Consider the following 12835-nt stretch of genomic DNA (forward strand, 5'->3'; position numbering starts at 1 on the left):
TCATCTGATTGTTGGATGAATTAATGACATAGTTATCAGTTGACCTCTCTTTCTTAGGTTGGGCTACAGAGCCACAGTGCTTTCTTAAAACTTGATTTTCACTATATGTAATGTTGATTTAAAATAACTAAACTTACAAAAGGTTTTCCTTCTTGTATAGGAAAGAAAATTAATTTATAGCAATATCTATGACAGGAAGGTATTGATTTTTGGATCTACTTTTTTTTCTTTCTTTAAATAGCTATTTCTTTTAATAAGCAAGCTATATAGTTTAATCCAAAGAATCTCTTTATGACAATTTGTTTCATTATCATTAGTAACTGTAAATCAGAGCCTTGTTATTGTGCTGTAAACTGTGGTATCCTAAGTTTATTTGTTTTACAATAGTTAATATCAGATACTGCATTATATTAGTGAATATTGAATTTGTTTGAAATTAATTTTATAGAAAGATTGGTTAAAATAACTATATTATTGTGGTGAGTGAAGTGTTGTACTGTTTTTTCACTTGTTTTCATTTGCTTTGGTGGGTCAGTGGAGGATATTTTTCTAGTTACCTACAGAGTAAAATATTTAGTGTTTAATGAACAAAGTAAATCCTTGACATTTTCCAGATATTCATAGCTTCTCTTAAAGACTTCATACATAATCAACAAAAGAAAAAAGCAAACAAAATATAACCAGAGACATTGAAATTAAGAACAATGTAACAATAGCCAGAGTGGAGTGGGGAGGGGATAGTGGGGAGAGGGGTCTATAGGAGCTACTATAAAGGACACAAGGACAAAATCAAGGGGGAGGGTAGAGGTAGGGGAGGAAGGTGGGATTGGCTGGGGTGGGGTGGAGGGATAGGGAGAATATGCAGCCAATTATAACTGAATAAAAATTAAAAAAAATTTTAAATATTGATAAATAAAAAAATAAAAATAAAAATAGCAACATGCCCAGTCAAAAAAAAAAAAAGACTCCATTTGGTTGTGAGGAAAGTCTAATCAAAAGTACCCCTTTGCCTGTTCAATTAAGTTGCAAATATTCTCTCAGTATTTATTTGTCCATCTTTTGGTGTCCCCTAAAACAGCTTCTGTATCTGTAAAAAGCTAGAGTATATAAAACCATGAATAAAACAGCTTTTCATCAAGAATCATTGTAGGTAAAGAATAACTTTTTTTCAGGAATTTTTACACGTTTACTATTACACTGCAGAATACAAAACATTTGTATTCTCACAAAAATCAAATACATCTTTTCTGACAATTTTTGAGAAATTAAATTTAAAGTAAAAATTCTTATGAGTCTATAAGAAGCTTAAAACAAGCTGTAGTAGACAAGAAGCAGTCGGGTATATATTATATGTTTAATAAAAGTCCACTAAAAAAGGAATTTATATACTTCAGATCCAGAGGGCCAAGTAATTCTAACTTGCTTCCCCTAAGAACCTCAGGATACTTTTCTATTTTCAGACTTTTATTTGTTTTCTTATATTTTAGTATTCTTAAAACTCAATTCTTATTAAAAAATACTTTGAACTTAACAGTTTTTGAAGGACATATTAGGGGCAGATTACACTGATGCCTGTGTGTTGAAAAAAATGATATTCTATCTTTAAACACCCCACTGTAATACTTGAATTTGACCCTGGACAAAACTGGCAAGCCTTCCTGGTGATTTCATTTTCTCTGTCAACAATTTTATATTAACATTCACTTCATGCTTAAAAAGTATTTGTTTAAAACACTATAAAAATTATTTGCAATCCTAAACTAGATTATCTTCATTTCACCTTGTGCTCAATATTTGAAACTTAAATGCATACTACATTTTGTTAGGGAAACTTAGGGATAAATACAAATTTCTTTCATTTTGTTTAGTGGAAAGCTGCAGCCTTATATTAGATGTAAAGTGGAAAATTCTAAAAATAATAGTACATTCACTGCATTAACAGATGAAAGGAGAAAAATCATGAGTCTAATAAAATCAGATAAAATATGTGCTAAAATTTAAAACCCACTGAGGTTTAAACAACAAGACAAATTTGGAATACACAGGAACTCTCTTAATCTGATAAAAGGGATCAGAAAGGTGTCTACAGCAAACATCCTACTCAGTGATGCAATGTTGTAAGCTTCCCCTCTGACAACAGGAGTAAGATGAGGACTCTTGCTATTCTATGGCTTCTGTTCACTATTGAATTAGAGGTCTGAGCCAGATAGTTGGTGAGGGAGGAAGGAGCATGAAAAACATAATTAATATAAAGGTTGGAAGGGAAGAAATGAAAATATAACTTGTAGATAATTATGCATGTAAGAATCTTTCAGGTAAATGATCAGAATTAGTGAGTGTAGTGAAATTGTTGGATTTAAGGTGAAATAAAAAAGTTAATTGAGATAAAACAAAGTTAAAAATATCTTTTATAATAGCACTTAGAAATATCAAATAGGAAAACATTTTTTAAATTTACTTTTATTTTTTAATATGTTTTATTGATTATGTTGTTACAGTTGTCCTGATTTTACCCTCTTTCCCCCCTCCACCTAGCACCCCTCACTCCCTCAGGCAATCCCCCCACCATTGTTCATACCCATGGGTCATGCACATACGTTCTTTGGCTACTTCATTTCCTATGCTGTACTTTGCATCCCCATCGCTATTCTGTAACTACCTATTTGTACTTTTTAATCCCCTCACCTCTTCACCCATTCCCCTACAGCCCCTCCTATCTGGCAACCATCAAAATGTTCTCTGTATCCATGATTCTGTCCCTGTTCTTGTTTGCTTAGTTTGTTTTTTAGATTCAATTGTTGATAGATATGTATTTATTGCCATTTTATTGTTCATAGTTTTGACCTTTTTCTTACATAAGTCCCTTTAACATTTCATATAATAATGTTTTTGTGATGATGAACTCCTTTAGTTTTTTTCTTGTCTGGGAAGCTCTCTATTTGCCCTTCCATTCTAAATGATAGCTTTGCTAGGTAGAGCAATCTTGGCTGTAGGTCCGTGCTTTTCATGACTTTGAATATTTCTACCCAGTCCCTTCTAGTCTGCAAAGCGTCCTTTGAGAAATCAGCTGATAATCTTATGGAACTCCCCTGTAGGTAACTAATTTCTTTTCTCTTGCTGCTTTTAAGATTCTCTCATTATCTCTAACCTTTGGCATTTTAATTATGATGTGTCTTGGACTGGGCCTCTTTGCATCCTTCTTGTTTGGGACTCTCTGTGCTTCCTGGACTTGCATGTCTATTTCCTTCACCAAATTAGGGAAGTTTTCTTTCATTATTTTTTCAAATACATTTACAATTTCTTGTTCTTTCTCTTCTCCTTCTGGCACCCCTATGAAACGAATGTTGGACTGCTTTTTTTGGATTTTTTTCTTCTTCTTGTTCTGATTGGTTGTTTTTTTCTTCCTTATGTTCCAAATCATTGATTTGGTTCTCAACTTCATCCACTCTACTGTTGTTTACCTATAAATTGTTCTCCATTTCAATTAGTGTATCCTTTGTTTCTGACTGGATCTTTTTTATGCTCTTGACATCCTCACTAAGTTCCTTGAGCATCCATAAAACCAGTGTTTTGAACTCTACATCTGATAGAGTGCTTATCTCCATTTTGTTTAGCTCTTTTTGTGGAGTTTTGTGGATTTCCTTCATTTGGGTCATGTTTCTTTGTATCTTCGTTTTGGCAGCCTCCCTGTGTTTGTTTCTCTGTATTAGGTAGAGCTGCTGTGACTCCATGTCTTGGTACTGTGGCCTAATGTAGTAGGTGTCCTGTAGGGTCCAGTGGCACAGCCTTCCCTATCAGGGTGCACCCTGTGTATGGGCTGAGTACACCCTTCTCTTGTAGTTGAGCCTTGGTTGCTTTTGGCAGATCAATGGTAGGGATTTACCTAGGCCAGTCAGCTGCAAGGGTTGGCTGTGACCACTTACCACCAGCCTCCACCCTCCATGGAGGATCAGTTGTGCTGGGTGATGGTGCTCTGATGTGGTCTGTAGCTGTCCATTGGGTGGCCCTGGGGTTTCCCAGGTAGTGCAGGCCAAGGTTAGTCCCTACCTGTTTTTGCCTGGGGACACCCTGCCTATGTTGTAAAGCAATCTGAGATGGCTGCTATTTGTGTTGAGCTTGGAGATTCTCAGGTGAAGTGAAGCTGTGAATCTAGGCTGGCTGCTGTTAGTGTTGGGCCTGGGGCTCTCTGAGCCAGCTGTTGTTTGAGAGGATTTAGGAAGTTGTGCAGCATGAGCCAAGAGTAGTCATTCATATGGAAAAAGCTTGGGTGGGCCTGTAAGTTTGGTTGGACAGAGTCTCTGAGGGTCTCCAAGGCTGGTCAAACAGTGTTAGCCAGATTGATGGAGTCTCAGATATGTCACCAGCCTGCTGCTCTGGGGGTTGGGAGGAACCTTGGAGGTTTAGAAAAGGGACAATGGCCTCTACTTGCCTTGATGCCAGACACTTCAGTTCCTCCCTTTGTGCCACTTGTGCCTTTCAAGCTGCTACCCTGGTGCTGGAGCTCAGAGGGAGTGAGTCTGAATTGGTGAGTCTGTGTGTGAATTCTTTTAAAGGAACTGCTTTTGGCTCCAGCATTTTTTTTCCACTGACTCAATCCCTGCTGGTTTTTGCATCCAGAAGTTATGGGGTCTTATCTTCTTGGCACTGGAACCCTGGGTTGGGGAGCCAGCTGTGGGGCTGGGACTCCTTGTTCCTGAGAAATCCCTCCTGAATTTTTATCCACCAAACGTGAGTGAGGGACCGGCCTATTCCACATCTGCGCCACTCCTACCACTCTGGATGTGGTTTTTTTAATTCCACAGTAGTAAGACTTCCATTCAACTCAATTTCTGATGGTTCTGAGTGATGGTGGTTGTATATTTTAGTTGTAATTTTGATGTGGTGTGCAAAGAGGTGAACCATGTCTGCCTGTGCCACCATCTTGACCAGAAGTCCCCCTATAGGAATATATTTAACAGAAGATGAAAAACCACATAGAAAATATAATGTAAAACATTATTAAGAGAAATTAAAGAACATTAAATAAATTAAGGAAGATAGTGGGTCTATTTCACATTCTACAGAGAATACACTTACTCCCAATCTTGTAATTGATAGAGTGAGGGAATCAAAGTCAGTAAAGTGATTGGGTAGTAACTCTTTATGCATCTGGATACTACTTCTGTAGGTACCATTTGGCTTTTTGTCAGTCTTCTTTTATAATGAATTGATTTGAGCCTTTCTCTTACTAGACTGTGACTGTAGATAAACTGCAAGGAAGTTCTGTTAATGTATCTACTGAAGATGGTTTGCTGAAAGCCAAGTATCTTTATACAGAATCTTCATTTCTATCTTCTGCTGCTGGGGACATTACATTAGGAAGTGTTCATGGTAAGATGACAAAGTCCTAATGTATCTGAGACTGTCCACATAGTATAAATTTTCAGAAGTGACTCTGTAGTTAAAGGAATTGCCATTAGGAAGCGAGCTCTCTAAGAAATTAATTACAGAGTAACCATCTTTTAAAAAACCTGTAAAATAAAGTGACTTATAAGCTATATAATTTGGTAAGAAATTGAATGTTATGCTGTTATATGAGAAGGTAATAACTATGATTTGTAATGCATTTCTTTATAAAAAGATACCAGCAACAAGGAAATATGTGCAGGAGATAACCAGAGGGAAGCACAAAGAAATAAAAGCAGTGTTAAAAGTAAAGATAGGTTTTAAGTGGTTGTTTTTATGTATGTTATGATAGGAAAGCTAAGGATTAAACAAATTAATAAAATATTTGTATAGAATCTAATTGTAGTAACTTAGTGATACTAATTTTGACTGAAATATTTTATGTATGTTAGTACTGGCACCAGGTCCTTTTAGTACTCTGCTGTTTTCAATTTTCTTTGATTAAACATCATCTTGTGACTTTCAAAACATGTCTCTGTGGACAAGTAATATTACTTAGTTGCTTCATTTTATTGAAAGAAAATGTAATGCTGAAGAAATATGGCAAAGGTCATGCTGGTTTTCAGTGTTACTGAGCGTGTTTCTTAAATTTTCATGTAGCAGATGATTCAAGTCTAGGTATTTTTTCTGAAATATATACAGATAGAGTTAAGAGTCACTTATCCTGGCAAGAAATACAGTGTATACACATCTGCTAAATGCCTTTTGGGCCATCTTTCAGGAAATGTAGTCTGAAACTTTTTCCCTATACAGACCACTTGTTTAAATTCTATAGGAAAGCTGAATATTGTGACCCATACACTTCGGCAAAACCTCCAGATTTTAGTAGTGAACTTGAATTATTGGGTGGTAGAAAGCATGGCTAGCACTAGCCAAGCTCTGTAGCAAATTGGCAAATAGTTTACAATGTAAAAAAAGTGTAGGAAATGAGTACCTACATTGAAATAATTTTTGAACCTCAATTTAATAGTCAAAACTTTATCAACCATTCTTGCGATGTTAAGGTATTGTTTGAGCCCAAAATAGCTTGAGTCCGAGGTAGCTGTATCCAGATAAAGCAAATAGTTTTGGTTACTCATTCATTTATTTATTTTCTTACTCAGCTTCTCAGTTCTGATAATTTGTAGCTCTTTATATTTTAACAGTGATATTTTGGTAAGCATTGCATTTCTGCTAATTGCAATTAAAAGTACTGTACTTAATACAGTGAGTAGCTTTTAGTGGTAAAGCAATTCCTTATCAAGGCACATTTAATTAATGTGCTTGATAAGGGCAACTCTGTTCTCTGCAGTGCTTTATACCATGTTTGTACTAAATTCACTAATATTTACTTTTTTTTTGCTTTCTTTTAAGTTAGACAATTGTATTTGGTACAGCTTGTCATTAATAGCTTACATGATAGTAAAACAGATGCTCTTTTTTGAGGCAGTCCTCAAAATGCTGTAGGTCTCTTGATTACTTAAAGTAGCTGAAATGGAAACAAATTGTGGGGATAAAAGAATTCATGATTCCTTAGCCTTCATAAAGCCTTTTATACTTACTGACTTTTAATGTGAAGTTAAATACCTTTCCTTGGGTGATTTACATTTGGGTCAGACCTAGAACCTCTTTTGGACTATTGTCTCAGGTTGGGTTTCTTGAAAGCAAGCTCTCAGGATGGAAGTCAGAGTGCAGCGTACTTACTAGGGAGGATTTGTGGGACTAATGCCAATGCAAAGGAAGGAAGCCCAGTTTCTGTGGAAGTTGGACTGTGATGTAGTCTCAAAACCTCAAGAAGGAGCTCTGTAGTTGGGGTGGTTCCCATAATTGTCTCAAGTTGGGATGAGGTGAGCTAGACCTTTATACCCCCAATTATTATTGGACGGGGACCAGGTCTGCCCCACCTGTAGTGTATTGGTTCTTGACTTTGTGCAGGAAAGATTTCACAACATAAGTCTGAGTCCAGACAAGTCCAGGTGTTTTATTTATTTATTTATTTTTTAGAGGGAGGGGAAGGGAAGGAGAAAGAGAGAAACACCAGCCAGGGCGAGCATGTATTTATTAAAGGTGGGGACAGTGAAACAAAGGAAGGACTTATGGTAGAAAAAGCAACAGGGAAGAGAGTCTAGGTGGTGCTCTGCTCTGGCTTCCAGAAATGTTATCGGAAAGGAGTGAACCAAGGGTAGGGCTACTGTTCACTGGAAAGTCAGAGAAAAGGGGGCCTTGGAGACAGGTTCAGGGATTGATTAAGCCTGGAATGAGCTGCCACTGCCCACTGCTCCCCTGGTTGCAAGTCTCATGGGTACTCTTAGAGTTTAGGAGAAAGAAAATAAAAATTTCATGTCTGAGAACAGATATGGCTGTGCTCCAGAGACAGCTTGTGCTGGTATCCTTTGTCTTAAGAGTTTTTATCTTTCTTCTGTGGGCAAGAATCTTAGGGGAGAGTTTCAACAAAATACTCATCAGCTTTCTAGGTACATTTTTAATATGTTGATGCATCAAAATGAGGGTATAGGGGAGTTACCCTGACTAGGGTAATTTAAGCTATTTATTCTCTGGTCAGAGAGGAGAGGTATAAACCATTTGTTCTCAGGTGTCCTTGGTAGGGAAAATAAAGTCTTATGATTGATTCAATAGTTGGCTGGAAGTCGGTCAAATTATTTGGCCTTGTTTAATTATTTTGTTTCAGTTCCCCATTCCACTTGCCCAGGAATTTTCCAGACTTACTGTCCTGCCTTAATTCGATGCAGGCTGCCTCAGGAAGGCCTACTGTATGTTGCTGTGTGTTTTTTGCCCAAATTTTTGAGGGAAAAATAAGGCTCTGCATTATACATGAGTAGTACCTGAAATACCTTGTATCTGTTCTTGTGTTTTGTAATTATTTGTTACATAAAATTTCTTGTACCATAATATGTTCAAAAATGCAAAACTCTTTTATAATACAACAAACAAGTGTCTAAATATAAATAGATAAATAAGTAAATTGAATTTAAAAATTAAAATGAAAGGTTTTTTTTCCCCTGAAAGTTTGGGCCAAAAATGTGGGTGTGCATTATAATGGCAATACACTGTATGATCTTGGGCCACTCTCCTTATCTGAGCCTATAAGAGGGCTGACAGCTGTCTTTCAGCATTACTTCCACCACCTAGGCAAATAAGCCCTTCAGTTACAAAAGGAGTTCTGGATGATGAATCACAGCATCCACTACAGTTATATTTATTGATTCATTGAACATACAAGGTGTGACAAAAGTAGGGTTACAGTTTTGAGTACACAAAGCACAGAGTTAATTCTTGTATTAGTATTTATTAATTGTTGTATTATTTTTCATATGATGATGGTATACCTATTTTTATCCCACCTTGTATTTTCTAGTAGTGAGTAGTGAATAATGAATATGCCAATTGAGGAATAATATTTACTATTTGAAAGATTGGTTGAATCATCATTATTAAGTATTTATGCCTTCTAATACAAAAGAAACTAGTTTATTCATTGATTCATCACTATTCTGGCACTGGGAATCTAGTAAGAGAATAGGTACTTGGATAGTTTGGCTTTAGATAAAAGATTTTGTGACAGTATACTATGTTGATTTCCTTCTAAGTTATCAAAATTTAGATTGTGCCCCGGCTGGTGTGGCTCAGTGGATTGAGTGCCGGCCTGTGAACCAAAGGGTCACCAGTTCCATTCCCAGTCAGGGTACATGTCTGGGTTGTGGGCCAGGTCTCCAGCAGGGGGCACATGAGAGGCAACCACACAGTGATATTTCCCTTTCTCCCTCCCTTCTCCTCTCTCTAAAAATTAAAAAATACAATTAGAAAAATTTAGATTGTGTTAAGTACATTTTATTATATTCTACTATTTGAATATAATTTTAAACAATTTTCTACATATATACAATATGAACATATTACAAGTATTCTAATAAATATATTTTTAAAATATAAATATATATATATATAGCCTCCTGATTCTTTTTTTTTAAAAGATTCTATTTATTTACTTTTATAGAGAGGGGAAGGGAAGGAGAAAGAGAGGAAGAGAAACATCAATATGTGAGAGATACATCAATTGGTTACCTCTCACATGCCCTCAACTGGGAACCTGGGCTGCCACCCAAGCATGTGCTCTGACTGGGAATCACACCTGAGGCCTTTTGGTTCACAGACCAGCGCTCAATCCACTGAGCCACACCAGCCAGGGTGCCTCCTGACTCTTAGAGAGAAAGAAAATTTTCCTTAAAATGGTTTCTTGGGATTGCTTTTACTTATAACATAATAGAAACATTGATTAGATTTTTTTTTTAATATCTTAAGCAACTCTGTACTGTCAAGATTTAAACATGATTCATTATTGATATTAATGTGACAGATTACTAAAATACATTAAATATATTTTTTTCATATTTAACACAGTATCAACATATGGATTTATAGAAATCCATATGCATGCCAATAATAGCCCAAATGTATAGTCAATATACCCTCCATATTTCTCCCATGTAAAAACCAGAAACATTGATTAGATTTAATGTGTTGGAATCCTCATGACAATTATTTTAGTGTTTTATATTTAACATTCTTTGGAATAAGTGATTAATGAATAAAACTTCATTTTAAGTACTTAGATTCCCTATATAACTTAGGATCTTATTTTAGGTTTTTTTGGGGGGAATATACCTTGATAAATAAATTGCTGAGAATTAGTTTTCTCATTTTATCAGTACTTCAAAAGTCCTTTATTTTCCCCAAGATATAGCAATATGTGTGTGCTTAAACTCTTCCTTAAATAACTACTTTGGATTTTAGAAACTTTAACAGAAAAGTTACATTAGCTATACAAACCCAGATGATAACTTTGATGGCACTGAGACTTTCATAAAGAAACATCCCAGGTGACCCTAAAAAGGATATATAGTCACCGGTGAATTTATAAATCTGCCTTATAAATTTAGAAAGGCAGAAACAATATAAAATTTTAAAAAGAAACTTTTATTGGATTAAACAGAACTTTTCATGAAGTTTATGAAAATACTTTGTTCAGATTCTAGTATTTATTAAGTCCACTGTGAAATACTGGTTTCATTACTATTTTGACCTATAATAATGTTATGTTAATATTGAATCTGGACTTGAAACTTTTTTATATGAAATATTAGGAAGGAAACACAGCTTCACTTGTGGTGTAGACAGCATAGATTTTTTTCAGGATTTAGACATGTGATACACTAAATATTGCTATTCCATGTAGTGTTTGGATTTACCACCTCCTCCGAGGGACTCGGCTCCTTCCCTAAAGGTGATGATGCCATCTTCAGTGGATGACTTCCAATCTTCCTCGAAAGGAAGAGAGAGAGATCATAGAGGATCAAGTGAGAAGTTTCAGAAACCAGGCCTAGAAATGCATATGTTACTCCTGTCAAGTATCTTAAGCCAGAATATTTTTATATGACTTTATCTGACTACAAGAGGCCAAAACACAGAGTTTAGTAGTGTTCTAAGGAAGGAAAAAAATCACACCATTATTAAAAGGCACTGGTAGTCTTTGTCAAATCTTATAATTATTATTGCTTATATTTATTATATTTATTATTGCTGTTCTGAAACTTCTATGAGTTCCTGATTTTTCTATCCCCTTGATATTCTCCAAGATTTCATCTTGGGCATCTAATCATTTTGTGTCTTAACTACCCTTGTATTCTAATGATTTAAATCTATATTTCTAGCCCTGACTTCCAACTTATACATCCATCTGCTGACTGTAGATGTAGCCATTTGGATCTTTATAGGCCTCAAACTCAACAGTCTAACTCCTTTCTCCTACTTTTCCAGTCCCTCCAGTCCTATACATATTGTGTCCCTCCATTTTTACTTACATTTGTTGTTTCTGATATTGCCTGCATCTGACTCCCCAAACTGGAAATCTAGGCATACCTCGGAGATAATGCATGTTCAGTTCCAGACCACCTTTATAGAGTATCTCAATAAAGCAAGCTGTCATCTTTTTGTTGGTGGAGGGTCTTGCCTTCATTTGCGGGGGGCGGGAAGCAATACCTCTGAAGTACTATAAAGTGAAGCTCAATAACACAAGGTATACCTGTACTAAATCTTCTCTCCCTCACCTTCCACATGTAATCAGTCACTAAGTTTAGGTAGGTTTTATCATATAAATACTCCTTTAATCTATCCTTTCTTTTTCTTTCTAATTTCTGCTGTTTAGCCTCTCCTGGCCCTACTCTTTGTCTTCTGTAATCACACAATCTCTTACTTTTTCCTGTATATATTCTTACTTTTATACGTGAGTCCTTGATCAGAGCCTTTGATCATACTGATTATTCTGTTTATAGTCTTCCCAAAATGCTGTCCCCAGCTTTCTTTATCCCCATTGGCTTTTAGCAATTTTCCAGTACTCAGCTAAAACATCCTCTCCTCATCTTTGACCTTCCATTCACCTATAAATTCTTGCCTGATTATAAACTACTCAGGAGCAAAGTATGTTTTATTCATCTATATATAGCACTTAGCACTGTGGCTTTCAAAATAGCAAGTGCCTTCCTTCCTACACCCCTTCCCCAAATAAAAAACACAAAAATGAGATTTAACCTTTAAGGATATTTGATTGCTTTGCTTGGATTAAGTAAGTATATATGCTGTCTTAACAATAATCACATTTCTTTCAGTGAAGAAAAATAAATTAATACTTACTTCTAAGTCAATAGCTCATTTTTCCCTCTGACCATACTAGAATGAAGAGCTACTAGCTAAGAAAAACTATGTATTTTCCTCAAACACTGGTGGAAAAGTTTTGTAACTTGAGAGCACAGTAAGCACATGTAGTTATTATAGATCATATGGCATCTGCTTTAGTGGAAAGAAGCCTTTTACAAAGTTCTACTCCTCTCACGTAGTTGATTTATTTATTGTTTTAAGTCATTGGAGATAAAGTACGAGAAAACAAAATATAGAAAATTGTATTAGTAATGCCCATTTTGTTGATTTGTGTACTTTTAAATATTCTGCCTTATTGCACTAACTATTTGAGGTTAGAGGCCCAGTTCTTTTTAATTAAAAAAAATTTTTTTTATTGTTGTTCAAGTACAGTTTTCTGCCTTTTCCCCCAAGCCCTCCCCACCACTGCAGCCCGCTCCGCCTACTTCCCCCATTTCCACACCCCTCCCCCCGTTGTTATTGTCCATATGTCCTTTATAATTATTCCTGTAAACCTTTCACCCTTTTCCCCCATTATCCCCTCCCCTCTCCCCTCTGATCACTATCAGCCTGTTCTCAATTTCAATGACTTTGGCTATACTTTGCTTGCTTGTTTGTTTTGTTGATTAGGTTCCTGTTAATTATGTGATCATATGGTATTTGTCTTTCATTGCCTGGCTTATTTGACTTAGCATAATGC

At 35.8% G+C, this 12835-nt stretch overlaps 1 protein-coding gene across 4 annotated transcripts in view; it reads left to right on the forward strand.

Moving 5' to 3' along the window:
- Positions 1-12835, forward strand: part of FAM185A (family with sequence similarity 185 member A) — an 84756-nt gene that overhangs the window by 10277 nt on the left and 61644 nt on the right. For all 4 annotated transcript variants that reach the window (XM_045193911.2, XM_045193917.2, XM_045193927.2 and 1 more), the window contains exon 4: positions 5232-5370. In XM_045193911.2, coding sequence (XP_045049846.2) covers positions 5232-5370 — 139 coding nt within the window. The remainder of the gene's footprint in view (positions 1-5231; positions 5371-12835) is intronic.

This window comes from Desmodus rotundus, chromosome 6 (assembly GCF_022682495.2).
Source record: "Desmodus rotundus isolate HL8 chromosome 6, HLdesRot8A.1, whole genome shotgun sequence".
NCBI classification, from domain to species: Eukaryota; Metazoa; Chordata; class Mammalia; order Chiroptera; family Phyllostomidae; genus Desmodus; species Desmodus rotundus.